The sequence below is a fragment of the Sus scrofa genome, chromosome 15, assembly GCF_054392235.1.
Source record: "Sus scrofa isolate SSC_HxYL_T2T_F1_AM1 chromosome 15, Sscrofa_HxYL_maternal_Yorkshire_Landrace_v2.0, whole genome shotgun sequence".
Classification (NCBI taxonomy): Eukaryota; Metazoa; Chordata; class Mammalia; order Artiodactyla; family Suidae; genus Sus; species Sus scrofa.
This window is the reverse complement of record NC_139397.1, coordinates 102,790,575-102,818,356: the sequence shown is the minus strand read 5'-3', so window position 1 is coordinate 102,818,356 and position 27,782 is coordinate 102,790,575. Positions and strand designations below refer to the sequence as shown.

At 34.8% G+C, this 27,782-nt stretch overlaps 1 protein-coding gene across 4 annotated transcripts in view; it reads left to right on the top strand.

Annotated features, from left to right (window-relative positions):
• The window catches only part of NCKAP1 (NCK associated protein 1), a 101,084-nt gene that overhangs the window by 64,435 nt on the left and 8,867 nt on the right, over nucleotides 1–27,782 (top strand). For all 4 annotated transcript variants that reach the window (XM_021075813.2, XM_003359581.5, XM_021075812.2 and 1 more), the window contains 11 exons: nucleotides 193–338; nucleotides 2,109–2,241; nucleotides 6,640–6,759; nucleotides 7,397–7,536; nucleotides 8,386–8,517; nucleotides 11,044–11,262; nucleotides 11,444–11,574; nucleotides 12,081–12,178; nucleotides 19,986–20,079; nucleotides 25,036–25,118; nucleotides 25,680–25,760. In XM_021075813.2, the coding sequence (XP_020931472.1) occupies nucleotides 193–338; nucleotides 2,109–2,241; nucleotides 6,640–6,759; nucleotides 7,397–7,536; nucleotides 8,386–8,517; nucleotides 11,044–11,262; nucleotides 11,444–11,574; nucleotides 12,081–12,178; nucleotides 19,986–20,079; nucleotides 25,036–25,118; nucleotides 25,680–25,760 (1,377 nt within the window). The remainder of the gene's footprint in view (nucleotides 1–192; nucleotides 339–2,108; nucleotides 2,242–6,639; nucleotides 6,760–7,396; nucleotides 7,537–8,385; nucleotides 8,518–11,043; nucleotides 11,263–11,443; nucleotides 11,575–12,080; nucleotides 12,179–19,985; nucleotides 20,080–25,035; nucleotides 25,119–25,679; nucleotides 25,761–27,782) is intronic.

Sequence of the window (27,782 nt, the reverse complement as noted above, 5' to 3'; positions counted from 1 at the left end):
GTAAAGAAATTCTTGGTAGTAATTTCAAGTTTGGGTCACTGTAGACAATTTTTAAAAGATGTTGCTCATACAATGTCATAATAACTTTAAGTATTTTTCGGTAGTGAGGTTTTGTTTTTTTTTCCTTGTAAACTTGGTCTATACTTAAAGTCATTACCTAAAGTACCTTTGTTTTTTGCTTTACTTTTACAGGCATATACCAGTGTCTCTAAGGCTTCACTTAGTCTTTCAGATCACAGAGAACTTGGAAAGATGATGAATACAATAATTTTTCATACGAAAATGGTAGATTCGCTGGTGGAAATGTTGGTGGAAACATCAGATCTCTCCATATTTTGGTATGTTGTAGTTTTCTTTAAATCAGAATTTGTAATTTTTATAAGCCAGAGGTGTATTTCTTGATTATTTTACATTAGTGTAGTGCTGAAGACAGTTCATTAATAAACACTTAAGAATAAAGGGAATAGTGGACAACTTGCCAACAAAATGAAGTTTACTAAGTTGGAACTTTATGTCTATTTTTAATTCTCTATGAGATCAGCTCTTACTGATGTGAATTTATTTTTTAAACTTTCTTTGGGGAGGTAAAAAGTGGTCACGTCAAATTGCATCATTAGACTAAGGAATAAAAAAGGTTTGGGATCGGTCAAATAGAGCAAATATTGGAAATTAAATAACAATTTTACTCTGCAGTATTAAGTCAGATGTTAATATGATGATGATGTGACTACTTCCTCTATTATGCTCTGCTCTCCTTTGCTTCACTCATATAGCTCTTTTGTTGTACTTAGTAGTTTACAACTTTTGTTCCCTCTTTCTTCCCATGTAATGCAGTTCTTGAAGAAAGATCATGTTTTTGTTGTCAGTGTCTAACATAGTAGGTACTTAATAAATGTTTAAATGAATACATGAATTTGATTGTGATAAAATTAATAAATAGTAGTGTCAGGACTCAAACTTAAGTATTCTGACTCCAAAACTGTACAGTATCAACTCTGTTTCTGCTTATTGACCTTTTTTCCCTTTAGGGCAGTTGAAGGGAATAAACTAGTAGGTTACTTTATTGCTAAAATGCTGACTTAGTCTCAGTGGATAGTGATAGTAGTTTCCATTTTTTGAGCAGAGATCATTATGAAAAGCTGCTCACTGCTTTTATTTTTTAAGGGAAAAAAACTGCATTGTTTTTTTTGTTTTTTGGTTTTTTTTTTAGTTTGTTAGTATGACTTTAATTAGCAATATTGTAGAAGAAATCCAAATTGCCAGACAGAGAAGGCATAAGGGATCTCTTAAAGGAACTCATGAAACACTATCATTACATAACAAGTTTTAAGAATTTTAAGATTATTTTGAACCCTGTCCTTTTATCTGACCTGAAAGCTACCTTGGAAAGAAAATGAAATGAACATTTTATGTTTAGGGGTGTTTGGGCTATAGAAAGGTTTCTATTGCAAAAGAGTATATAGCAATTAGAAATTCCTCTTCTCTTTCTTGGAATAAAGACATTTTGAGTAATGTTTAAAATTTGCAAATTTTCAGTCATCCAATTTTTATCCATATTTTCTCTTAACCATATTCTTATTTTGTCTGTCATATCCAAAATAAAGACATGTTTACTGCTTCTGTTTATCTTATTATTCCAAGATGTGCTATATTTTATCACTTCACGTTCTTTTAGATTTAACATCTCTTAAATCTGGAAGTAATTTAAAATTGATGGTGTGTAATTGTTTAATTGACAGTATTTTTCTTAGTGGTACATAAAATAATGATGTTTCTTAACAATTGATAGTGACTTAGCTTTGATAAAATTTGATGATGTAAGATTTGAATGTCATATATTCACGCCATTGATATGGTTTATTTTCTCTTTAACTTTCTTATTTAAAATGTGTTAATGTTATACAAATAATACTTTTATTACTCTGAAATGATTATTGGTATGTAAGAGAGAACTCTGGAAAAATATTCTCTTCCTAAGAGAATAAATAATACAGTTGGTAATTTTTATTCACTTGAATCAAGTTAAATTAACTGTAAGTTATTGTATCATAAATTTTATTTTTAACTATAATATTTTTTATTCTAATTTTTAATTTGTTTACTTATAGTTTTTATAGTCGTGCTTTTGAGAAGATGTTTCAGCAATGTTTGGAGTTACCCTCTCAGTCAAGATACTCAATTGCATTTCCACTACTTTGCACTCATTTTATGAGTTGCACACATGAACTATGTCCAGAAGAGGTAATTTCAGAGTAGTACTGTGATTTATATGGTATGCAGAATAAGCTGTACCAAACATATAGCTGACCAAATGTAATCTAATCTAGCCGCCCACCTAATGCATCTCTCTGCAGAATCAGAAGAATGCTTGAATATATATATGATATAGGTATAATAGACAAATATATTTTTGAATGAATGAATAAATGTACATAGATATTTATAAAAATAAATCATACAGTTACTTGAAATTACCTTTATTAAAGTAAATGTCAGGTATTAACATTTATGGTAAAGTTATATGTGGTGATTAGTTTTTATATGCTTAGTTTTCTTCTAAAACTATTTTTGAAAAGACTTGATAATTGAACAGAGAAATTACTGACTAAACAAACATCTCGAAGAGGAATTTCACTGACTTGTAAATTTAATAGATGTATAATTGGCAAAATATAGATTTGCTGGTAGTTGTAAGACATTGACATAAAGGCACACACAGTTACTAAGTAATTGAACTACTCAGTAGTTTTATAAGTACCAAGTATCTATCAAAAATGTACTCAGTATTTCTTCTAATCTTTCATGAAGAAATATCACTTTGTGAATATAAGAATGAATATATGTTGAAATTAAATAGTAATTTTAAAAGTAATAATTTAGTTTTGAGTCCCTTAGAACTGCAGAACTTGTAGAGGAGAAACTTAGAGATAGCAGTAGAATTAGTAATCTTTAAGCATTAGGTAATATCTATTGGAGGTTATTTTTCAGCATTCCATTGGAAGAAGACTTTGAGCCTGCAGGAAGTTTATTAGGGAGTGTTTTTAGGATTAATACCTGTGAGGATATAACACCACCAATTTTAATAGATTTATAGATTTTTTTAGATTTGATAGATTTTTTTCCCCCAATCATGACCCCTAGGGTATACTATTAATTTTGTCCTCACCATCATTCTTCCCATTATACTCATCAGGTCCTCTTAATTTTATTTTGTGTGGTGTCAGTTCTTAAATTCATCCTCTACTTCCCATTGCTCTTGTCACTATTGTAGTTCAGCTTTACACTGTTTTTCATACATACTCCTAATTAGTTTTCTTCCTTCAATATTTCTGCCTTTAACACAATGCCACCAGAGTGCTTCTTTCCTTCTTAAAGAGCTGTCAGTCATTCTCCATTGCATATCAAGAAAGTAAAAATTTCTCAAGCATTTAAAATCCTCCACAATTTGATCTCTATCCCCATTCTTCTCTTTTTTTAAAGAAAAAATACATATAACAAAAATGTGTAATTTTAACTATTTTTAAACATACAGTTCAGTGGCTTTAATTACCTTTACAATGTTATGCAACCCCACCACTATCCATAACTAAAACTTTCATCACTCCAACCAGAGATTCTGTATGCCCTTAAGCAGTAACTCCCCATCCTTCCTACCCTTGGTATACTCTAGTGTACTTTCTGTCAGTCTGACTTTGCCTGTTCTAGAGAGTTCATATAATGTTTGACTCTTTATGTTTGGCTTATTTCATTTAACATAACGTTTCAGGGCTCATCCATGTTATAGCATATATCAGAACTTCCTTTTTATGAATAATCATCCACTGTATGTATATACCACATTTTGTTTATCTACTGTATTAAGCACAGTCTTCTACTTTCCACTCTCTAGAGTAACTAGACCACCTTATATAAACTGTACTAATTTACTCATCTACTTTCGTCATGTTAGAGTCTTTTTCCTTGTACATAAAATTCACTACATTTTTACTTGTTGTATGTACTCTTACCTTTTCTTCAGTGCTTAGCTTAAATACCACCTCCTGCAAAAAAGTTTTCAACATTTCTCCTGTTAGAATTTGTCTCCTCTTTACCATATTGTCATAGCACTTTACATCATTATTTTACCTATTACCATCACCTCGTATCATTTATTTTAATGTTTCTGCCTCTTTTAGTTGGTAAAGTTATGGTTCCTTAAGAGGGTAAGACTCAATTCTTACCAAATAATTACAATTTTTTCTTTTTGTGCTGTGGTAGAAATATATGTGAAGCATTCTGGGAATATTAAAGGGATTCTCTGGAGTTGGTTGGTGTACACAGTTAGTAGTTCTCAGTGCAGTCTTGCTTTATAATTTTAGTTTTAGCCATTCATCTCATTTAGATCAGAAATATGATAGAATAAGCCTCTAGAACAATTTCTTAATGCTAAGGCCTTGTTTTAAGCTAGAGTACTTAAAGTGAATTTGCAGAGAATTTACCTGCTGCCTCAGCATGTTAAGGATCTGGTGTTATCACTGCTGTTGCTCTGGTTACTGCTGTGGCATGGGTTTGATCCTGGCCTAGGAAATTAAGCGTGCCTCAGGCAATGCAAAAAAAAAAAAAAAAAAAAAAGAATTTGCCAAATGATAGTATCTTTTGAACTAGATTCAAAACTCACACCCTTACAGGTCAGCAGAATTCCCAGATAGGGACAGCCAGTACCAACAAGAAATTATTGTGTTGCTATAACTGTACCATCCAGTATAGTGGTTCACTCAGTCTTTCCAGTCTCATTGTTTAAAAATCTTCCCTATGCTAATGTCTTCTAAATCTGTATCTGTAGCCCAGACTTTTCCCTTCAGTTTAGATTTTCTCTATATCCTGCTGTAACTTAGATTTTTTTTTAGCCATCTGACGTTTAATATGTGCAGAATAGAAATACTGATTTTCCACATCCACCCCAACTTGGGGCCTTTTCTGTTTTTGGCTCTACCTTCTCATATGTTCAAACTTATACCTCTTCTTACCTTTGTACAAGCCATGTCATCTTTTGTCTGATGATTGTTACTGCCTCCTAAGTGGTCTGTTTCTGCCATTATCTTCGGTACCTAGCAATACAACCAAAGTTAAGAAACCTTAGTTTTGCTTTCCAGTCTTAGTATTTTTGAGCCATTGGATAGTAGTGAAATCTGTATTTTAATAAGTTAGTCCAGTAAGTTTGAGGCAGTGCTGGTTCCATATTTTTTTCAGGGAGAAGTGATAGCAAGGGATATGTTTTACCTTTAAGGAGTCAGAATTTGGTTAAACAAAACCCAAATGTTTATCATTTGAAATCTTTCCTTAAGTTAAGTGAATGATTATTTAATTGATCTGGCCTGTAGATCCTTTTTAGTCTGGCTTCTAACTGTAGTTTTAAAAGGCATTTTTTTTTTTTTTTTTTTCTTTTTAGGGCCACACATGCGGCAGCGGTTCCTTCCCAGGCAAGGGGCTGAGTGGGAGCTGTAGCTTCTGGCCTATAGTACAGCCACAGCAATACCAGATCTGAACCAGATTTGCAACCTATGCTGCAGCTTGCAGCAATGCCTGATCCTTAACCCCTAGAGCGAGGCCAGGATTGAACCCGCATCCTCATGGATACTTGTCGGGTTCTTAACCCAATGAGCCACTATGGGAACTCGTATAAGACATTTTAAATAAAATACATTATAAGGTATTATGGTAGATTGAGGAACAGTTATTTTACATGTTTAAATATTTTTATATTCTTTTATATTATTTTACATTTATTTAGCATAGAATTTGTGTTGTCTACATGTTTGTTATATAATTATGGATGATCAGCGAAGGAAAACCTGTAAAAATCTATTTCTTTGTAAAGTATTAAAAATGTATAGTGTAGAATTGTCCAGCATTATATACTTAACATTTCAGTTACTGTTGACAAGGAAAACTTTTTAAACCTATTAAATACCCACCAAAACTAGAATTCTGTAGCTAGAGATAGATGGATTTGAGTGAGTGTATGCAGCTACATGTGTATATGTAATCTCTCCAAAGTTAGATATAATTTTCTTTTTTCCTCTTATTATGTTCAGAAAAATACATGCATGGTCAGCTTTTTTTTTCTCTTCCAGGATGGGGAATTTGATTTTGGGGAGTTAGTTGAATGCCTTGTGAAGTTTTGTTGACTTGATTGCTGCTGATTTTATTTAAATATATGACCTTTTTTTCTGTTTTATACTGTGTGTGTGTGTGTATATATATATAATATAATCAGGTGAGGTCAGAAAATATTACTCTAAATCTGTTCTTTCACATTTGTATATTCGGTGTTTTAGTATTTAAGAATTGGATATGAGACTGGAATTTGAAAATAATAGTTTTTCTTGTTAAAGAAAATACTGGTTCTTTCAGATTCCTTTCAACCATATTTTACTTGTATAATCACCAAGTACTTATTTTATGTCAATTATGTGCAAGTACAGTATGATAGGTTAGTTGTTATAAGAGATAAAAGAAATCTATAACATTTTCCACCCTCACTCCTTATCGTAGAATAGACTTGAGCCTTCTTTTTGATGTTTATTTAAAAGGTGTCTTAATTCAAACTACTTTCTTATAATTTTTATTATTGTTATTGTTACTCTCTTGCTTTAACAGCGACATCATATTGGAGATCGAAGTCTTTCCTTATGTAATATGTTCCTTGATGAAATGGCTAAACAAGCTCGAAATCTCATCACTGATATTTGTACTGAACAGTGTACTCTTAGTGACCAGGTAATAAATGTTAAATGTTTCCTTACAGGTAGGAAAACTGTGTATGAAGGCAAGAAAATGATCTCTTAGCTAGTTGTTTTTTTTTTTTTAGTATTTTCATTTTTAAAATTCTCAAACTCTTAGTAAATCTCATTACCTCTTACTGTGAAGTTCCATTATTAGGTTTTTTAAAAATTGCCACTGTCCTTAGGATTACTTATGGTGTAAAATCCAGCCTCTAGCTTGATATTCAAGTCCCTTTCTGGTAGCTAAAGCCCCTCTACCCTGCACTTTGCATTCCATTACCTAGTCATTCTCACTGGATTCTCAACACATTGTGGCCTATAGTTTTGGTCTTCTTAGGCCATTTTCCTTTCAGTAAAGTGTTCATTTTTACTCCTGACTTGCCTGGTATTTTTTAACTTTTCTTTTAGCTGTAGCTCTATGAAGTGTTTCTTCACACAAGATTTACTTGTTTCTGTTTTCCATCAAGCTGAGTGGGCTCTCCAAGCTAGCTAGGTAAACTCTACCTCCCACTTAATACCTCTACTCTTAGTGCTAACATATTTGCCACATAGCCTGGATTTAGATAAGGTTTATTTCAGTAGTTAATGTTTTAAAGTAATCAGTCTAAGGTTTTATTTCTTTTTAAATTTAGTTACTGCCCAAGCATTGTGCCAAAACCATCAGTCAAGCAGTGAATAAGAAGTCAAAAAAGCAGACTGGTAAGAAAGGGGAACCTGAAAGAGAAAAGCCAGGAGTTGAGAGCATGAGGAAAAACAGGCTGGTAGTGACAAAGTAAGCCATCCACTATTGTATCTTTTTGTTATAGGTAGAAGAGTGGTTTTTTGGTATGATATTAGTACTGAGGAAATTCTTGTAATTGTAGATTCTTAATTTCCCAATCAGGGTTTTTGGTTTTTTTTTTTTTTTTTTTTTTTTTTTGCCTTTGTGAACTTGCTTAGCCAGTTAGTGCTTATTACTTCATCCCAAAATATAGATTTTTGAATTTTTCATGTAATAAATGTCATTTGTCTTTATATGCTAAATATTAAAGGCCAAGAATCTCAAAAAATTTGGGAGCAGGGATATCCTATAAGCAATCTATAATTTTCAGCTTATTTAATATCAGGTGTTTGAGACTATTTTGGCATCTTGTCATGTATTAGAAAATACCCGATATCATTACTTTAAAATAGGTATATTATACTAGATAGTGTTCAGTGATTTGTTTGTTTATAGAGGAGATGAGCAATAATGGGTGAATGTTTTTTGTTGAGAGTAAATTTCCTACTTCTTTGCTTCCTGTGTTGAGCAAGCTTCTTGCCATTTTGTAGACAGCTTTCTTCCTCCACAGCAGAAAGTACGACAGGAATTGGAAATGATTATCTTTATGAGTGCAGAAAAAACTCATTCATATATATTAAGTCATTCATCTGAATGAAGAAACAAATGATGCCATCTTTAGAAAATTGTTCTCCATGCTTAGTGATACCCTTAAAGATTTTGAACTTGTCAGTTTAAGAGAGAGAAAAAACTGAATTCTATAGTTATCCCCAAATAAGGTCCAATATGTTTATAAAATTAATTTTTATTGCTATGATGAAATGTTAAAGTTTTTATTTTATGCTTGTTAATATTTTTCAGCCTTGATAAATTGCACACTGCACTTTCTGAGTTGTGTTTCTCTATAAATTATGTACCAAACATGGTGGTTTGGGAACATACATTTACCCCACGAGAATATTTGACTTCTCATCTGGAAATCCGCTTTACTAAGTAAGAAAGAATATAAATTATTTTTGTTTGTTGGTTCAATTAATGAGTTTGTTATTTTATTCTTCTTATCTATGCAGTGTCTCCTTTTGTGAGAGAAAGCACTAGTAGAAGCAGTATAGTATAAAGAATAATAAACTGGGGTGTATAAAGAATAGTGAACTGGGAATTACTTAAATTACAGAGATTCTTATCCTATACTTATTAACTGGTTATAATACTGGACAAGCCAGTTAATCTTTGTGAGTCTTCCTTTCAAGCAAAATGAGAAGATGAAGCAAATCGGTATTCTTCAGTTGGCAGGTGACAACCCATTAGGCTTATCAAATCAGTTTAGAATGTTGCAGTCAACATCTAAAGAAAGATAGAAAAGAGAGGAAAGGAAAGAAGAAGTAGGGAAAAAAGTGCATTACATGTAGTAAATAGAAATATTGCTTCATGAAACTTTGTGTATATGTATGTGTAATCTGAATTGTGATACTAAATACATATTTTGTAGTGGGACACAGTCAAATGTTTGAAAACCTTAAGACTAAATAACGCTTAGTCTTCTGATTTCAAATGTATGCTGTTAGGGCAGCAGAATTAGACTCTTGAGGCACTCAATTCTAATATATATGCTTCTTGAAATGATATTTTACCTATCGAGTCAGAAATCTTAATTTTGTAAATATTAATTCAACCTTTTTATGAAATTATTTATTAAAGAAAATATTGATTGATTTGACAAGGTTTTTTTTTTTTTTTTTTTGAAGGCCTTAAGGGAATTTATAAAACAAAATTTTGCCAGAGATTTTTCAAAAACTTTGGCAAAAGAGTGTAGTCACTGAAAGTAATGTTTGTACCATATGCAAAACATTGTGTTAAGTACTATGAGTAATAGTGAAATGGTGTGAATCTTAGAGCTACAATTACAGAACAAAATAGAATAGGTAAGTGGGCAGTAAATTGAGTATTAAGTCATCAGTTGAGAAGAGTCTGGTGTTGAACGAAGACTATCTTTTGCTCTTCTTTAGTAAAGCAGGAATTCTGACAGTGACACTGAGAATATTCCATTATTTAGACCAAAGGGACATTATGCCTTCTGGTATTTATTATTTTTATCTGGGTGGTGTGGTGGATGGATGGAGCATAGGGTTCACTTTATAGCTCCCTTATTTTCCTTCAGTAGACAGTCTAGTCTGTTAATCCTTGGAGAAGCAGATCTTATTTTTACCAAACATATACTTAATGATCAGGATCAAGGCAAGGCTGTAAACTTGATTACCTGGGAAAGATTTTTATACCAGGACAAATAGCTTATGAATATTAGTTGGTTAATTTTTGCTGACCATTTGATCACAGTCTTAGAATTTAGGGTCTCTATACAAAGATAGCAGTTTTTGTCTCGAGTTGGTCTTCAGGAACTGTTACTGGTGATGGGGTTTGTGTATTTTCTTTACGGATTCATCCTTAAAAAATACAAGTCTAAGGAGTTCCCGTCGTGGTGCAGTGGTTAACAAATCCGACTAGGAACCATGAGGTTGCAGGTTCGATCCCTGGCCTGGCTCAGTGGGTTAAGGATCCAGCATTGCCTTGAGCTGTGATGTAGGTTCCAGACACGGCTCAGATCCCACGTTGCTGTGGCTCTGGCGTAGGCCAGTGGCTATGGCTCCGTTTCGACCTCTAGCTTGGGAACCTCCATATGCTGCGGAAGCGGCCCAAGAAAAGGCAAAAAGACAAAAAAAAAAAAAAAAATACAAGTCTAAGATTTTTATAAATTTAATGTTCAGGGAGTTTTAAAGAAGGTGGAATGGGATGACCAAGGTAGGAAAAGATCATTTAGGAGAGTATTTTCAAAGTTTGTTTCCTTTTAGACTGACACAGTTTCTTAGGATATAAACCAAACAGATCTGTGTTTTATGTGCCGTGAGTGATTAAATACAATAACTGTTTGTTTGTTTGTTGCCTTGTTTTGATTGTCATGCATTTTGTTGAAAGGCAGCACTAGTCAGTTAGGTGTGGGCCAAACCCTAAACCCACCACTTCCAAATAAAGTGACCTTGATCTGTTTACTTGAGTTTTGTGCCTTAGTTTTCATCTATGCAATGGTGGTGATAACTGAATTGTAAGATTATTAAATATAAGAATTGTAGGTAATATATATAAAGTATAAAAAACTACTGGCACATTACAGTGTCAAAGGAATTCAAGCAATGGGCTAAAATAGTCCATTAAACTTGCTGTAGATAACATATCATGTTAAAGGAATTTTTAAAACCCTCTTTATTCTTAAATCACTTTTATTACTGATGCCCATAGTATTTTTTTTTTAAACATTCATATTCCCATTTCGTTATACCTTTTAGGTGTATATTCTTTTTTAAAGTTGTTCCTTTGAAAGATGATAGTAATTTCATGGATTTGTAACAAATTGCATTTAAAATTAATTTCATTGCTTATTTAACATTAGAGATCAGTAAATTGAAAGGCCTGCTTACATAAATGCAAAAATTAGAACTTTTTTATTCTTTTTTTTTTCTCCTTCAGGTCAATTGTTGGAATGACTATGTATAATCAAGCCACACAGGAAATTGCGAAACCATCAGAGCTTCTAACAAGTGTAAGAGCATACATGACTGTACTCCAGTCAATAGAAAACTATGTGCAAATTGATATTACGAGAGTATTTAATAATGTTCTTCTTCAACAAACACAACATTTAGACAGTCATGGAGAGCCAACCATTACAAGTCTATATACAAATTGGTAAGGAACATATTTAGAATTTTGGAGTGATATAAAATTTCTTTGTAATGAACGTCATATTAATTTTTTTTTAATGGCTCATTCCTTTTATTAGTCAATGTAAAATTGTACAGGGATGTGTAACATAATAACTTTTGAATTAAATAGTTTCTCTTAGTTGTAAATTTACTTTTCTCCTTAGGTATTTGGAAACTTTGTTAAGACAAGTCAGCAATGGTCATATAGCTTATTTCCCTGCAATGAAGGCATTTGTGAACCTACCTACAGAAAATGAATTAACATTCAATGCAGAGGAATATTCTGACATATCAGGTGAATACTACTCTTTTTTTTTTTTGTCTTTTTGCTATTTCTTGGGCCGCTCCCGCGGCATATGGAGGTTCCCAGGCTAGGGGTTGAATTGGAGCTGTAGCCACCAGCCTACACCAGACGCACAGCAACGAGGGATCCGAGCCACGTCTGCGACCTACACCACAGCTCATGGCAACGCCGGACCCTTAACCCACTGAGCAAGGGCAGGGACCGAACCCGCAACCTCATGGTTCCTAGTCGGATTCGTTAACCACTGCGCCACGACGGGAACTCCTACTCTTGACATGTTTTAGAGAATGAGGAAACCTTGATTCTTCTGGTTTTTGATTCTTTTATGACTATTTTCTTTCAACTATATGGATAATCATACATTATCACTTAGATGTACCTTTGCATTTTTGTTCTTTTTTTTAGAGACTTTTCTTTTCCATTAATTGCTTCTTAAAATATTTGCTCTGTCAAAGTATAAAAGTATAAAGTATAAAATTAATTACATTTTCTTTCAGAAATGAGGTCGTTATCAGAACTACTAGGCCCATATGGTATGAAGTTCCTAAGTGAAAGCCTTATGTGGCATATTTCATCACAAGTTGCTGAACTTAAGGTAATACAGTCTTTATTGATTTTAACTTTAAAACATTTCAACAATATGAACAAGGCAAGAATGTTAATAATTTTAATCTGATGTGAAAGCTGTCATATGTAAATGAAATTATAGACCTAGCATTGTCTTTCAGTAGCATCTTTGTTTACTTCTACTTTACGAATGATAAAACAGAAAGCCTAGGAAAGTTGATTGATTAGCTAAAGAACTGAAACTCACATTTCCGAACTTTTGGTCAAGTCTTCATTCTGTTGTACCATCATGCTTTTCTTCGAATGACAAAATTGCAATTAGTCATTTGTTTAAATTTGTATTTTAAATATATTACTTTCCACAGATTATAATACAAACATTATTAGACTTAGTGTTTTTTCTTTATTATTAAGCAGTGTTTTAAATTATATTGTGCCTTTTAAGTTGGATGAAAAGCATCTTTGGAGTGCTTAGCATTTTAATAAAGGTGTGAAAGAGCTCAAGCAATGTTTTAAATAACTCAAAAAGCCTTTTAGATCTCAGTGCTGAGGTGATTTATATTGAAGGGTCTATGTATATAATAATTATTTGGTTTTTGAAAGAATTTTAATTTGGACCACTAAAACTTTAAATTTCTGAAAAGAATAGAAAAGGCATGTTTTAAAATATACCTTTTTCTTTTTGAAAGTTTTTTGGTGGTTATTTGTGCCTTACATTTTTAATTACTTAAAAATATGGTATATAGATAGCATTGACAAGTAGCTTTCATTTCAGGTGTAACAGTTAGTGGTCTAAATGTGGCAATCTGGTTTGCTGAAAATTGAACAAATATGTAGAGAAATCATTTCCTGCAAGGTTAATATTTTACTGAGTGAATGAAACAGATGGTAAGACTCAGTGTAATTAAAAGGGGAGGCGATCTTACCCAGGGGTTAAGAACTCAAGCTTTCTAGTCAAGCTGTCCTGAATTTCAGTCCTGTTGCTAAGGAGCTTTGAGTTTGAGCAGAGAATTGTTTGTGGTAATACATGTGAAGCTCTTAGGTATTCAGCATAGTCCCTGACACCCAGTAAGTACTGAGTGAATATTAATTTGGTATTCATCATGTCGTTGTCCTTTTCACCATTCTTCTTGAAGAGAAAGGTCTGCATTTCTTGTGTAAAAGTCAGCTTTTAAATGCTTTATAATGAGGGTTTTAAATATACAAACTTTATAGTTTCAAATACACAAACATTGCAATTCCAGTTTTGGTTCTTTACAAGCAGTGTACTATTAGACTCATTCCCCTGTGCATGCATGATCTCTTTTCTGTCCTGCTATTCTCAGGTAACAAATTTCTCATTTCCAATTTACTTTCTTTGGCTTCCTTTTAGTATGAGATAGTAGAAAAATTATGGTCCAGTAATTTAGCCTTTGCTAGCTATTTTTGATTTCAGACTGAATAAGCAGATACTTATAGAACTGTTAGTATTTTTAGTGCATCTCTGCCCTTTAATGTGGTGGGTTGAGTGTTATGGTATGATAATAAAAATTAGCCTATTTGGAGCTCTCTGTGTTCATACTCTGAGAGTTCAGAGGCATCTGATATCCTTAGCAGTACCGAAAGGCCCCCAGAGCATCTGGTCTTCCACATTTTCACTCCATCCTGGCTGGTGTACTTGTCATCTCAAAATACTCTTCACTGAGATAGTGTTTTAGCTTGTCTTTCTCATAATATTCAGAATTATCAGTATATCATCTCTTGATCACACTTTTTAAAGTTGCAACCATTATCTTTTATTCTTTTTATCCAACTTTATTTATATCTTACTTGTGACCTTTCGTATCATGTATTTTATGTCACTTTCACTAGAATTAAAAATTAAAATTCTTAAAATCTTGGAGCTAAATAGTGTCCAGCATATAGTAGGTACCTGGTAAATATTGGTTGGATTCAAAAATAAAAATAGCTTTCTTGACTCTATTCTAGGACTTCCCTAAGCTCTTTACATACATTTTATTAACTCTTTCAGATCCTATTGTCCCTATTTTATGAAATTATAAAAGACCAAGAAAGATTAAGTAACTTGTCCAGGCTCACATGGTTAATAAGTGGTAAAGCTTAAAATTTGAATCTACATAGTCTGTCTAGCTCCAGAGCTCATGCTAGCACTGTAATACGCCATCTAGAGAAATGAAAGAGATCTTAGCAGTCAGCTAACCCATCCTTATCTGATGCAGGAACATACGGTTTTCTAGGTAGATGATTTGGTCTTCTTGAAAATGAGGCAGTCTTTTTCAGTTACTGCATCTCTCTCACTATGTTAATAGCTAAATCTTTTTTTTTTTTTTTTTTTTTTTTTGCTTTTTTGAGGGCCGCACCCGTGGCATATGGAGGTTCCCACCCAGGCTAGGGTCTAATTGGAGCTGTAGGCACCGTCCTATGCCACAACCACAGCAACACAGGATCTGAGCTACATCTGCGACCTGCACCACAGCTCATGGCAACACAGGATCCTTAACCCACTGAGCAAGGTCAGGGCTCGAACCTGTGTCCTCATGGATGCTAGTCAGATTTGTTAACTGCTGAGCCACAACAGGATCTCTGAAGACCTTTTTTTTTTTTTTTTTTTTTTTTAAAGTATTTATTTCTAGACTAAAATCAAGGAGACTGTGGGAACTCAGAGACAGGCCTAGCACTAAAAGCCACTTTTGATGTAAGGACATTTGCTGATCCAGAAGTAACATTTTTAAGCGGTAGCTGTGGTGGTCTTGTGGAGCAAGGGACTCCATAATCAAAACCCGAAGACTACTCAGAGTGGAAGTCTAAAGGAAGTCTGCTTAAACTCTAATTCTTTTTTTTCTTTCTTTCTTTTTGCGGTCATACCTGTGGCTAATGGAAATTCCTGGGCCAGGGATCAGATGACAGCTGCAGCTGAGGACTATGCCACAGCCACAGCAACACACGATCCGAGCCTACACCACAGCTTGCAGCAACGCCAGATCCTTAACCCACTGAGCAAGGCCAGGGATCAAACCTGTATTTCAAGGAGACAGCATTTGGCCCTTAACCTGCTGAGCCACAATGGGAACTCCTGCTTAAATAGCTTTCACCCAAATTCTCTTCACTCACTTTACATAGGTACCCCAAAGGTTAATACCTTCAGAATAACAATGAAGTAAAAATGATTCACTCCTCTCTCTGATTCATGTTACTCTTTGTCTTGAATCTCAAGTCTTGAATGTGTATTAAAGTGGTCCTTGAACAGTTGTGCCCTAAGGGTTCAACTTATTAGCTTGGCTATTAGCTTGGCAGAAGCTAATAAAGAGCCTCTCTGGAAAAGGGTATCTTCATCCTGGGCTTCAAATGATTCTTGCACATAATTTTTCAAACATGGTAACCTCCACTGGAGAGTGTGGAAGTCTGTTGGAGATCAGTGGAGGGTGGAGGTAGGAAGTCTGATATACCTGGCCAGCTGCAACGATTCTTAGGTCTTTTTCTCTCTCTCTCCTGCCACCCTCTTGGATCCACTTGGAGTCACTGGTGCTGGATGAGAAAGGCAGGTGCATCTCAGCCCAGGTTACAGGTCTCTATCCCTGATGTTCCTGAATTTAGAGTCCTCCTTGTTTATATTACTTCCTAAGTTGTGTGTGAGACAGCGCTTCATACAGACACATAATAATCCTTTTGTTATCAACCCCAAATCTTCCTTTCTCTTTTCTCTGCACTGCTTACAATTTCTGGGTTCTGCCCTGGTCCTGAGGTTTCCATTAACTTGCTTTCTGCGTTGTATCCCCTGCAAGAACTTAACTGCTTAAATTTCTCACCTCTAGTTATTCTTTGCTCCTCTTGGCATCTTCTAGATTTTTATTGGCATCTCTCATTAGGTCTGTTCTTCTGTTTCCTTTGTTTTTATAGATTTATGTCTTTTAATTTTTTTCTCTCACTTCAGTGGATTTCTGGAAGAAGCTGTCCTAGACATATGTATAGAGTTCTCTACATTTAACCAGCACTTCCACATAGTTTACATACTTGTTTGAACGTTTTGATAGGAAGACTTTCTGGAAGTGGGTCAAAGGATATGAACATACACTTTTTGCTGATATTGTAAAATATCCTTCTGAAAAGATTGTAATTGACGCTGTCCACATTAGAGCATGATGATACTGATAGGGCATTTTAATCATTTTGAAATTAGTGCATATGATGTTTTGGGGTAATTATAATGTTATATATAGTTATATATATATATACACATATATATACTTTTTTTTTTTTTGCTCTTTAGGGCCACATCCGCAGTGTCTGGAGGTTCCCAGGCTAGGGCTATAGTTGGAGCTACAGCTGCCTGCCTATACCTCAGCCACAGCAACGCAGGATCTGAGCTGTGTATGCAACCTACACCACAGCTCTTGGCAACACCAGATCCTTAACCCACTGAGTGAAGCCAGGGATCAAACCCACAACCTCATGGTTCTTAGTCAGGATTGTTTCTCTGAGCCATGATGGGAATTCCTAGTTATAATATTTTTAAGATAGCTCTGTTAATTCTTAGCTTTTAGTTTTCTCGATATTTATTTACTTATTTTTTGCTGTTTTAGGGCTGCACTCACAGCATATGAAAGTTCCATCAGATTCGTTTCCACTGCGCCACAATGGGAATTCCTAGTTACAATATTTTTAAGATACTCTGTAAATTCTTAGCTTTTAATTTTATATTTACTTATTTATTTGTTTATTGCTTTTTAGGGCCACACTTGTGGCATATGGAAGTTCCCAGGCTAGGGGCTGAATCAAAGGTACAGCTGCCGGCCTTTGCAACAGCCACAGCAGTGCATGATCTGAGCTGTGTCTGTGACCTACACCACAGCTCACAACAGCGCCAGATCCCTGGCCCACTGAGCAAGGCCAGGGCTTGAACCCGCATCCTCATGGATACTCATGGAAATGGTCGGATCCGTTTCTGCTGTGCCACAACAGGAACTCCCTCTATTTTTATTTTTTATATTTACTCTAAACTGAGAAACTAAATATGTGGCTGCATCTTTTTCTTTTTATCTTAAAGATGACCTTGATTGATTTGTTTTAGTTTCTGTTTTAGCTGAGGACCTTTTTATTTCAGAATTAATTTGTGAGCCAATAAAAAAGGAAAGTTTCTTTCTGTTTAATGATTGTGAGTAAATCGTATGTCAGACATAGTCAGCACTATGCATATGTACTAATGGTTAATGTGTTTATTACTTCTGGAGAAGAAAACAACCAGTGTTTATTTCTATTAAACTTTTTGGGGTGTTTCATTTGGAGTTGTGCCCATTGAGACAGCTTCTTTTTCCCACCCTGCCAGAATTGTTTTGGCATTTTATGGATCAATTCTTATGGTTCTTCAGTCTTAGAAGATGTTTTTTCAAAGGAAATAAGATATTTAAATATGAATTGTGCCAAGAATTTAATGCTTTTCTAACAGAAAACTGTGGGTTTTTTTTTTTCAAGTAGTCTCAATTTGTTTCACTTAATTAGTCTCAGCTTTTTCCAAACCATTTAGTTGTAATTCCAGGTATTATTTCCAGCTTTTGGGCCATTTGTCAGTGATATTAATCAACAGCTTCAAATACATAGAAAGCTGTTTCAGAATGCAGTTGAGGAAGAAAATAAATTTGTATAAACTGTACTTATATAAACGAGACATCATTAACTTTTTTTTTTAAGTAACATGCAAACAAATAATTTAGGGTAATCATTCTTGAAGTACGGTTTCCAGATCAACAGTGGCAGCCTTGCCCTGGTTCTTATTAAAAATATAGTTTGGAGTTCCTGCTGTGGCACAGTTGGTTAAGAATCCAACTACAGCAGCTCAGGTCACTGTGGAGGTGAGGATTCCATCCCTGGCCCAGTGCACTGGGTTAAAGGATTCAGCATTGCCACAGCTGTGACTTGGATTCAGTCCTTGTCCTAGGAACTTCCATATGCCACAAGTGCAGTCATAAAGTTTTTTAAAATAGTGCAATTTTTGGTTCTACTTAAGACCTACTAAATCAGAACTTGTGGGGCTGGAGCCCAACAAGTCCTCCACATCATTCAGATGTACACTAAAGATTAACAGCCATTTATTTAGGGATTAAGAATATGAATTTTTAAATCGGAAATACCTAAATTCAAATTCCAAATTCCACTATTTGATACCTGTAACTTTTGGCAGCTAACTTCTTTTGAGCCTTCGTTTTCTGTTGTAAAATTGGAATATTACCTTCCTTTAGATCCAGGTAAATGAGACCATTTGTAAATTGCCTAGTAGAGTAGCTTAAAAATGATTACAGGATCTTTACTATTAAGTATATATTTGTCCTGTTTTCTGAAATTGTGTCTTACAGCCACATGATTAGAAAACATTGTGTCTAAGTATTGGAGGAGGTTTTTTTTTTTTTTTTTTTTTTTAATATCATAGAATAATGGTGCGTTTCAAATTAAGTTCTGCCTCTGATTCACTGATGCTTATTCAAGGTGTGTGAGCACTGTCAAGGATGGGCATGTATTTGTGTATTGATTGATGGGACAAATAGTGCACTGGCTTCAGAGAGAGCAAGCATTGTAATTAGACACTGTAGAGGTTGAATTTAGCAAATAGATGTGATTGGCGCTGACCATCTAAATGAAAGCATAAAGAGAAATAACCCGAAGTGTAACAAACAAACTTACACTAGTATAGGAAAATTATTTTTATAGCTTTTCCATAATGATTTTTCGTGCTCTTTGGAGTGGCACAGCCGAAATGAATCTGACTAGGAACCATGAGGTTTCCGGTTCTACTCCTGGCCTCTCAGTGGGTTGAGGATCCGGTGTTGCTGTGAGCTGTGGAGTAAATCACAGACACGGCTCTGATCTGACATTGCTGTGGCTGTGGCATAAACTGGCAGCTACAGCTCCAATTTGACCCCTAGCCTGGGAACCTCCATATGCCGGGGGTGCAGCCGTAAAAAGACACGACAAGGGAGTTCCCTTCGTGGCGCAGTGGTTAACGGATCCGACTAGGAACCATGAGGTTGCAGTTCGATCCCTGCCTTTGCTCAGTGGGTTAATGATCGGGCATTGCGGTGAGATGTGGTGTAGGTTGCACACGCGGCTCGGATCCCGCGTTGCTGTGGCTCTGGCGTAGGCTGGCGGCTACAGCTCCGATTAGACCCCTAGCCTGGGAACCTCCCATAGGCCACGGGAGCGGCGCAAGAAATGGCAAAAAAGACAAAAAAAAAAAAAAAAAGACACGACAAAAAAATAAATAAATAAATAAATTTTCATGCTCCTCTTAAATCAGTTGCCATCAGTCTTTGGCTTGTAACAAAATCAGTGTGGCACTTTAACAGTATGCTTGCTGTATCCACATCCAGAACTTCTGAATTGAGATACCCCAGTTTTCCAAAGACATATATTATCTCTGCCTGAGTAAAATTAATTACATTTGTTTTAGTTATTTTTAACTTCTCTAGGCTATCTTTGGTCAGCCTTATCTTTAGGTAGTTCTTTTTGTTTTGGTTGGAATTTATTGCTCTCTGTATCCATTTCAGTGTCTATATTTTACTATTGATGCTGTACTGTGTCTAATCAGAAGATAATTCTTTATCCTTCTACTTATCTTTATTACTTTTTCCTGAACTCCTCCCTTCTTGAATTTGCAGACTGAAGGAAAACATTAATTTTATGTAAATAATTTTAAGATTCTTTTATGAAAACAATTAACAAAAACATACAGCATTGAGCATCTGGATTTTGTGAATTGTTTTCCCAAGCATGTAATTTCCAAGCATGTTCTTATCTCATCAACATAAGAAAGTCTGTGCCTGACCTGGGATCTCTTTCTTTTTTAGAAACTTGTGGTGGAGAATGTTGATGTGCTAACACAAATGAGGACCAGCTTTGACAAACCCGACCAGATGGCTGCACTCTTTAAAAGATTATCGTGTGGGTAACTCATGATACTTTTTATAAGCATTAAGAAGACCTTGACACTCAGTACTTAGCTTTTGCTCAAAATTTATAAATACGAGTAAGTTATGAAAAGTACCCTTCAGTAATGAAGAGTACTAGAAAATTTTTGCAAAGGATTTATAAAAAATGGTTTATCTGTTTCATAATTTTTTTCTTTACCAGACATTTAGTACCATGTGTTAAATATTTGATATCATTGTCAATTAGTTCATAAAGCCTAAATTAGAGAAAATCTATGTTAATTTAGACTAAAGGAGATTTAACTTTTGAGTATATAACTTTCTAAAAATTAACTTTATTGAGGTATAGTTTACATACATTAAAATGTGCATATTTAAGTGAACAGTGTGATGTGTTTTGACAGATGTATACATCTACATAACCATTACCGTACTCAAAGTATATGGAGTTCCTGTCGTGGCTCAGTGGAAACATATCTGACTAGTATCCATGAGGACGCAGGTTCAATCCCTGGCCTTGCTTAGTGGGTTGAGGATCCAGCATTGCTGTGAGCTATGGCATAGGTCACAGATGCAGCTTGGATCCCATGTAGCTGTGGATGTGGTGTAGGCTGGCAGCTACAACTCCGATTCGACCCCTAGCCTGGGAACTTCTGTGTGCCTTGAGTACAGTCCTAAAAAGACGAAAAATATATATAGAGAGAGAAAGAGAGCAGTCCCATCACCTCAGAAAGTTTCTCATGATTGTCTTGTCAGTTTCACACCCCTAGATAATGACTAATTTGATTGCTATCACTATAGTTTAAATTTGGTTGCTTTAGCCAAATAGAACTTAAACAGAATCACATAACACTTTATATAAACAGAATCACTGTATATACTCTTTCATATATGTCCTTGAGATTCATCCCTCTGTGTCAAGTAAATCAGTAATTTTTTCCTTTTTGTTGTGAAATAGTATTCATTGAGTGAATACCTGAGTGTACAACTTTAATTTTTTTTAAATATCTTATTGATACTAATTCTTTGTGGGAAATATATTGTAAAATAACAGTGAATCTTAAATGAGTAACAGTGAATCTTAAATGTTTATTAAAGTATTTTTAGCCAGGTGACTGTTTTACATGCCCTTGAATTAGTTTTATTTTCATTTACTTTTTGTACTTAAACTCAGTTATAATTAAATATTATTTTAAAGTCATACTTCTTACTTGACTCATTTAAAAGCCTTTCCAACTTTCAAGATTTAGCGAAATCCTAGTCTATTTGAGAAACAAGAGAAGGAATTTATTTCCCCAAATAAAAAATAATCCTGAAATAAATCAAAGCCATGCATATATTTTACATACTTCCCTTTTAATGTTTTTCTTTTAAATGTTTCACAGCTATGTCAAGTTTTATAAAACTAAAACGATTTAGAAAATAATTTTATTGGGCTATTTTATCCTGCTTTTACAAATACAAACCTGGAGTTCCTGTCATGGCACAGCGGAAACAAATCTTAACTAGGAACCATGAGGTTGCAGGTTCGATCCCTTGCTCAGTGGGTTAAGGATCCGGCATTGCTGTTAGCTGTGGTGTAGGTTGCAGATGCGGCTCAGATCTGGCATTGCTGTGGCTCTGGCGTAGGCTGGCAGCAACAGCTCCGATTAGACCCCTAGTCTGGGAACCTCCATGTGCCACAGGTGCGACCCTGAAAAAGACAAAAACAACAAAACAAAACAAAAAATACCAACTTAATTTAATAAAATTAACATAAAGCCATAGTACAGGTTGCCTTTTAGAGTCAATCAGTGGTTGCAAAATCTATTAAAGGGAAAGCAGCAAAGGAATCTTTTGGGGTGATGAAGCTGTTCACCACTGTCATGGTTTGCTCTATGGAAGTTTGTTTATTTATTTTGTCATTTTAGGGCTGCACCCTCGGCATATGGAGGTTCCCAGGCTAGGGGTCAAATTGGAGCTACAGCTGCAGGCCTACGCCACCGCCACAGCAATGCAGGATCTGAGCCACATCTGTGACCTACACCACAGCTCACAGCAATGCCAGATCCTTAGCACACTGAGTGGGGCCAGGGATTGAACTAGCGTCCTCCTGGATACTAGTTGGGAACCACAGAGCCATGATGGGAACGCTGATGGAACTTTAAAAAATGAAATTTTAAAAATGAAAAGAAAAGATTAACTTGATGAGGTTATAGGGAGGAGGAATGTGAATAAATACTTAATAGAATATTGTTTTTTAAGTCCCTGTCTTTTTTTGTTCATTGTTTCACTATATACTGATACTTTAAATACGTTTCATTTTATTATTTTAGTTATTTCTCGTGTTGCACTCAATTTTTAGTACTCATCTGAGCACCCAACTGGCCTTAACCCTACTTAATTTCCTGTCAGTAAAAAACATTTTGACTCTTATCAACTGGTTAGAGGCACCTAATACACTTCAGTATTCTATGCCTGTTTATTCTCACTTTAATTCTCCTTCTCATGGAATTCAAAAACAGAAGCTTGTTTGTGATTTAGAAAAAGAAAAGATCTGCTCCAGAGTGATTTAGGGGAATAGAGAAAGCTACTCTTTTGAACTGAACCTTTTCGAAAATGCTCTCTTTTGTCAGTGATCTCCTTTACGTTTGAGCTGCTAGAAATTAATGTAATTTCGTAGCAGTTTTGTTTTCACAGTCAACAATACCCTTTAAAAGAAAAAACATATAATTTATTACAAGTAGCTGTGAATTGGGAGGCAATCTGAAATTAATTTTTAGTTTTTTGGAATTTCTGACTGTGACTTGAGTAAATTTATTTTATTTATTAAAATGGTAAGTTAAACAAGATTTCTTACTATGAAATTTCTCAGATTTTTTTTTTTTTTTTTGCTTTTTTTTTGTGTGTGTCTTTTCAGGACCGCATCCACTGCATATGGAGGTTTCCAGGCTAGGGGTCCAATTGGAGCTGTAGCTGCCGGCCTTCACCACAACCACAGCAGTTCAGGATCAGAGCTGCACCTCAACCTACACCACAGCTAACAGCAGCGCCGGATCCTTAACCCACTGAGCAAGGCCAGGGATCGAACCCTCAACCTCATGGTTCCTAGTTGGATTCATTAACCACTGAGCCACGACGGGAACTCCCCCCAGTACTTTTAATATATTGTTATTGTTATGCATATTCAAAATGACATTATAGATGTAGACTTTGCAAACTTTGTTAAATCCTGGGTAACATCCTTTGGGATATATATGATTATATCACACTAACTTATTTTTTGATTGTTCACTTTACTTTCTGCATTCTTTCTTCTGAGTTTGCTGTCTTAGTTTTTGGCCTAGAATGCCCTTCTCTGCTTAGTATTCCTTTAGCCTAACTTGGGTGACATATTCTTGGAGAATCTTTTCTTTTACCCTGTTTCTTCTCTCCTTTTCTAAATAGTAACAACTGTCTAGTCTCATTTTTTTTTTTTTTTTTTTTTTTGTCTTTTTGCCTTTTCTTGAACCGCTCCTGCGGCATATGGAGGTTCCCAGGCTAGGGGTCTAATCAGAGCTGTAGCCGATTTAAACCTTTATCATAAGTATCTTTTATTAATACACATGAAAGGGCGTAATATAAACCAAAATATGATGAGAATTAAAATGGTAGTGATAACAATACAATGTAAGGAGCTGTAGCCACCGGAGCTGTAGCCACCAGCCTATGCCAGTCACAGCAACGTGGGATCCGAGCCGCGTCTGCAACCTACACCACAGCTCACAGCAGCGCTGGATCCTTCACCCACTGAGCAAGGCCAGGGATCGAACCCACAACCTCATGGTTCTTGGATTCTTAACCACTGAGCCACAGCAGGAACTCCCTAGTCTCATTTCTTGAATAACCATTTCATTGAACAGCACCTACTCTTCTGGGTCTTAGGCACTCTGTTAAGTGCTAGAGATAGGTAAAAAAAATGAATAAAACTTTGCTCATGTGGAATTTATAACATATTTGTGCCTTATATTGTATTGTTATCACTACCATTTTAATTCTCATCATATTTTGGTTTATATTACGCCCTTTCATGTGTATTAATAAAAGATACTTATGATAAAGGTTTAAATAAACCACAGAGAAGGTAGAAAGTCAAAACAAAACAATTCTCTCCATTCCTTTTCCTCAAAGTTAACTACAGTTAACAGTTTTCTACACATCTTTCTAGAAATTTGTTAGGTATATACAAATGTGTGTGTGTGTGTGTATTTTTATCTTTTTCTTTCACATAAAGAGAATCATAATTTTCTTGATTTTCTTGAGAATCCATTTCGACTATTACTTAAGGTCTAGATTACTATCTTATTTGTATTTGTATTCTTATTACATAGTGAAACATCTTGCCTATAGGGAGTAATTCAGTAAATGTTGGCTTTTTAAAATATGAGGGTACTGATCCCTCAAATTCTATTCTCACTTTATTTTATTTAACCATATTTTGATCATCAATATAATAATACTTTTCAGAATAATGCTGTCTAACCAAAGCGTTATGAAATCCATTCATAGTCTTCAGAAACTTGGCCTTAGTGGTTAGAATCTCAATAGTTAATTTCTTTTTAGACTCTCCAGACCTCACCAACTTAATTTAGCATCTCCAGGTTCCAGAGCCATTTGATTTGGGGGATCCCCTCTAATCAGTGGCTTTCTCCCTTCCCTTCTCCTACTTCTGTCATTACTTGTGATTATAATACAAGTGACTACTTATATGATTGTTTGAAGATTCCAGTGAACTATCTAAACCGTTTTAAAGAACAAAGTGTACTCCACTGGAAGTAAACTAATTTCCTTAATTTTAATGTCAGGTTTCAATACATTTGCCTCTTTAATCATTTATTGTAATCACATTGTTTTTAATTGTTAACATGGGGATTATATGACAAGCGTTTTCTCCAAGGTTAAGAAACTATCCAATTCACCCTCTTTTCTTCTCCCCTTCCTTCAAATCTAGCTGTTGACAGTGTCTTGAAGAGGATGACAATAATTGGTGTAATTTTATCTTTCCGATCATTGGCACAAGAAGCACTTAGAGATGTAAGAAACCATTATAAGTATATATCTTATGGCTAAATAATTCTTTTTAATTTCCCAGAAATTTATAAATTTGAAAATTTATAGTTAGCTGTAATATAATTAAAATTAGTTTTTGTAGTTAAAAAGTAAAATTATCTAGAAATTATAGTTACTTAAACTCATTTTTTGTTATAATATTGGAATTCAAGAGATGTAACTTGCCTGAATATTATGCTAATTTTTTGACATTTATCTTCATTAAAGCATTTTCTTTTTTTATTTCTTTTTTTGGTGGGGGTGGAGGTATACCCATGGCATGTGAAAGTTCCTGGGCCAGGGATCAAACCTGCACTGTAGCTGCAGTCTTGTCAGATCCACTGCACCACAAGGGAATTCCTTATTAAAGCATTTTCTATTTGAATGTACTTGGTTTGACATCAAATACATTCCATTTCTGTGTATTTTAGCACTTTAGAAAATCATGTGAAAATAAAGTAGTTTTTGTGACAACTAGAAGTAATCGGTAATATTTTATAAGTTTAGAGGTGGCCTTTTAAAAATAATTATTTGTTTCCTGTCTAGGTCTTGTCTTACCACATTCCTTTTCTTGTAAGTTCAATTGAGGATTTCAAAGATCACATTCCAAGGGAAACTGATATGAAGGTAATAAATTTTCTATTTGAATTTTATGGTTCCTAATATGAAATAAAATTTAGTAAATCCTAAAGTACTATAGGTTTCTATTTTAGAGTGTTGGGCTAGCATGCTTACCTTTGAAAAATGTGTCTTTGAGAGTTGAGCACCAAAATATTACATAGGCATTTTGAAAGTCAGTCTTCTTTGATCACCTATAGCAATATAGGTTAATATCAGTCACCTTTTCCTTAAACTGATAGTCATTTATACATGGTCATAAGCAGAATGAGAAAGAGAGAAAGATAAGCCAATGAAATAAGAATTGTTTTGTTTTGAATAAAGCTAAATTCAATCAGTTTTTTAATTGATGTTAAAAGTCTTATTAAAAGGAGGTTAGTTATAGACTAGTTTTTTAAAAAAACTATTATGCTGTTTATATATGTGTGTGTGTGCGTGTGTATATGAATGTTGGTAGCCCTATTAGAGTCAGCAGGTTTTATTGTTTTGAAAATTTCCTGACTTTTATGTTTCTCGGAAAGACTATTCTGCTTTGCATATTTCAAAAAGCCCTGACTTTAAAAAGTTATTTCTAGAGAGTTCCTGCTGTGGCACAGCGGGTTGAAGATCTGGCATTGTCTTTGTGGCAACGAGGGTTCCCTAATCCCTAGCCTGGAACACTGAGTTAAGGGTCTGGTATTACCACAGCTGTGGCATAGGTTGCAGCTGCAGCTTGGATCCAATACCTGGCCCAGGAACTTCTATATACATACATACCATGGGTATGGCTGAAAAAGGAAAAAGAAAAAAGTTATTTCTAAACTTTTTTGTATAATGTTCAAGTCTCTTGATTTTTGAGGCTTGTCTTCCATCACTTATTCCATCCTTCTTGCATTCTCTTCCCTTTCTTTCTCTACCCTTCTCTTCGTTTGGATCCTATAGGATGATGATCTTGCTGTGTGCATTCTCACATTTTCTGTTTTGTTCTCTTATTTATTCTTCCTGAAAATCCTGCTTTTTTCCATTTCTGCCTTTTGAAATCCCACTCAACTTTTAAGGCCTGAGTCAATTACCATCTTCTAAAACACATTCCTGGATCTCCAAGTGATAGAAAATTTCTTCTTAAAAAGAATTTATTTATTATCTTTTCTTTAAAAATTTTTTTTTTTTACAGCCACATCTGTAGCATTTAGAAGTTCATGGCCAGGAGTCAAATCAGAGCTGCACTTGAGGCCTGTGCTGGATCCAAGCCACATCTGTAGCCTATGCTGCATGTTGCAGCAGTGCTGGATTCTTAATCTACTCAATGTTGGTTCCATAACTCACTGTACCACAATGGGAACTCCTCCTTTTTTTTTTTGTCTTGTCAGAGAACTTTTTGTTTGTTCATTGTAGAATTAAATATATTCTGCCTTGTGTTATAATTGTTTTCACCCATAAATATATACTAGATTTTAAACTTTTGTTGTTGTAGTATCAGAGGTAACCAATTATGTAGGTTTATTTTAACTGAGGTATTGAGCAGTCAGAATATCCTTGAAATCCATATGCGATACCAAAAAAATTACCTTAATCGTTACAAATGGCTTTATCAGATTTTAAATTGGTACTCCTTTAAAAATCTATTATAATAAATAATTTACTGTATTTATAAATACAGCATGATTAGGCATTGAATCACTAATTTTTTTTTTTCTTTGTCTTTTTGTCCTTTGAGGGCCATACCAGCATCATATGGAGGTTCCCAGGCTAGGGGTCTAATTGGAACTGTAGCTGCCAGCCTATATCAGAGCCACAGCAATGCCAGATCCAAGCCGTGTCTGTGACCTATACCACAGCTCATAGCAACGCCAGATCCTTAACCCACTGAGCAAGACCAGGGATCGAACCCGCAACCTCATGGTTCCTAGTTGGATTTGTTTCCGCTGCACCACTACGGGAACTTCCCTTAAACTCAAGTGGCTGCACCTGCAGCATATGGAAGTTCCCAGGCTAGGGGTTGAGCCACAGCCACTGTAGAAACAGCGCCAAGTAGTTATGTTGTGAGCCACA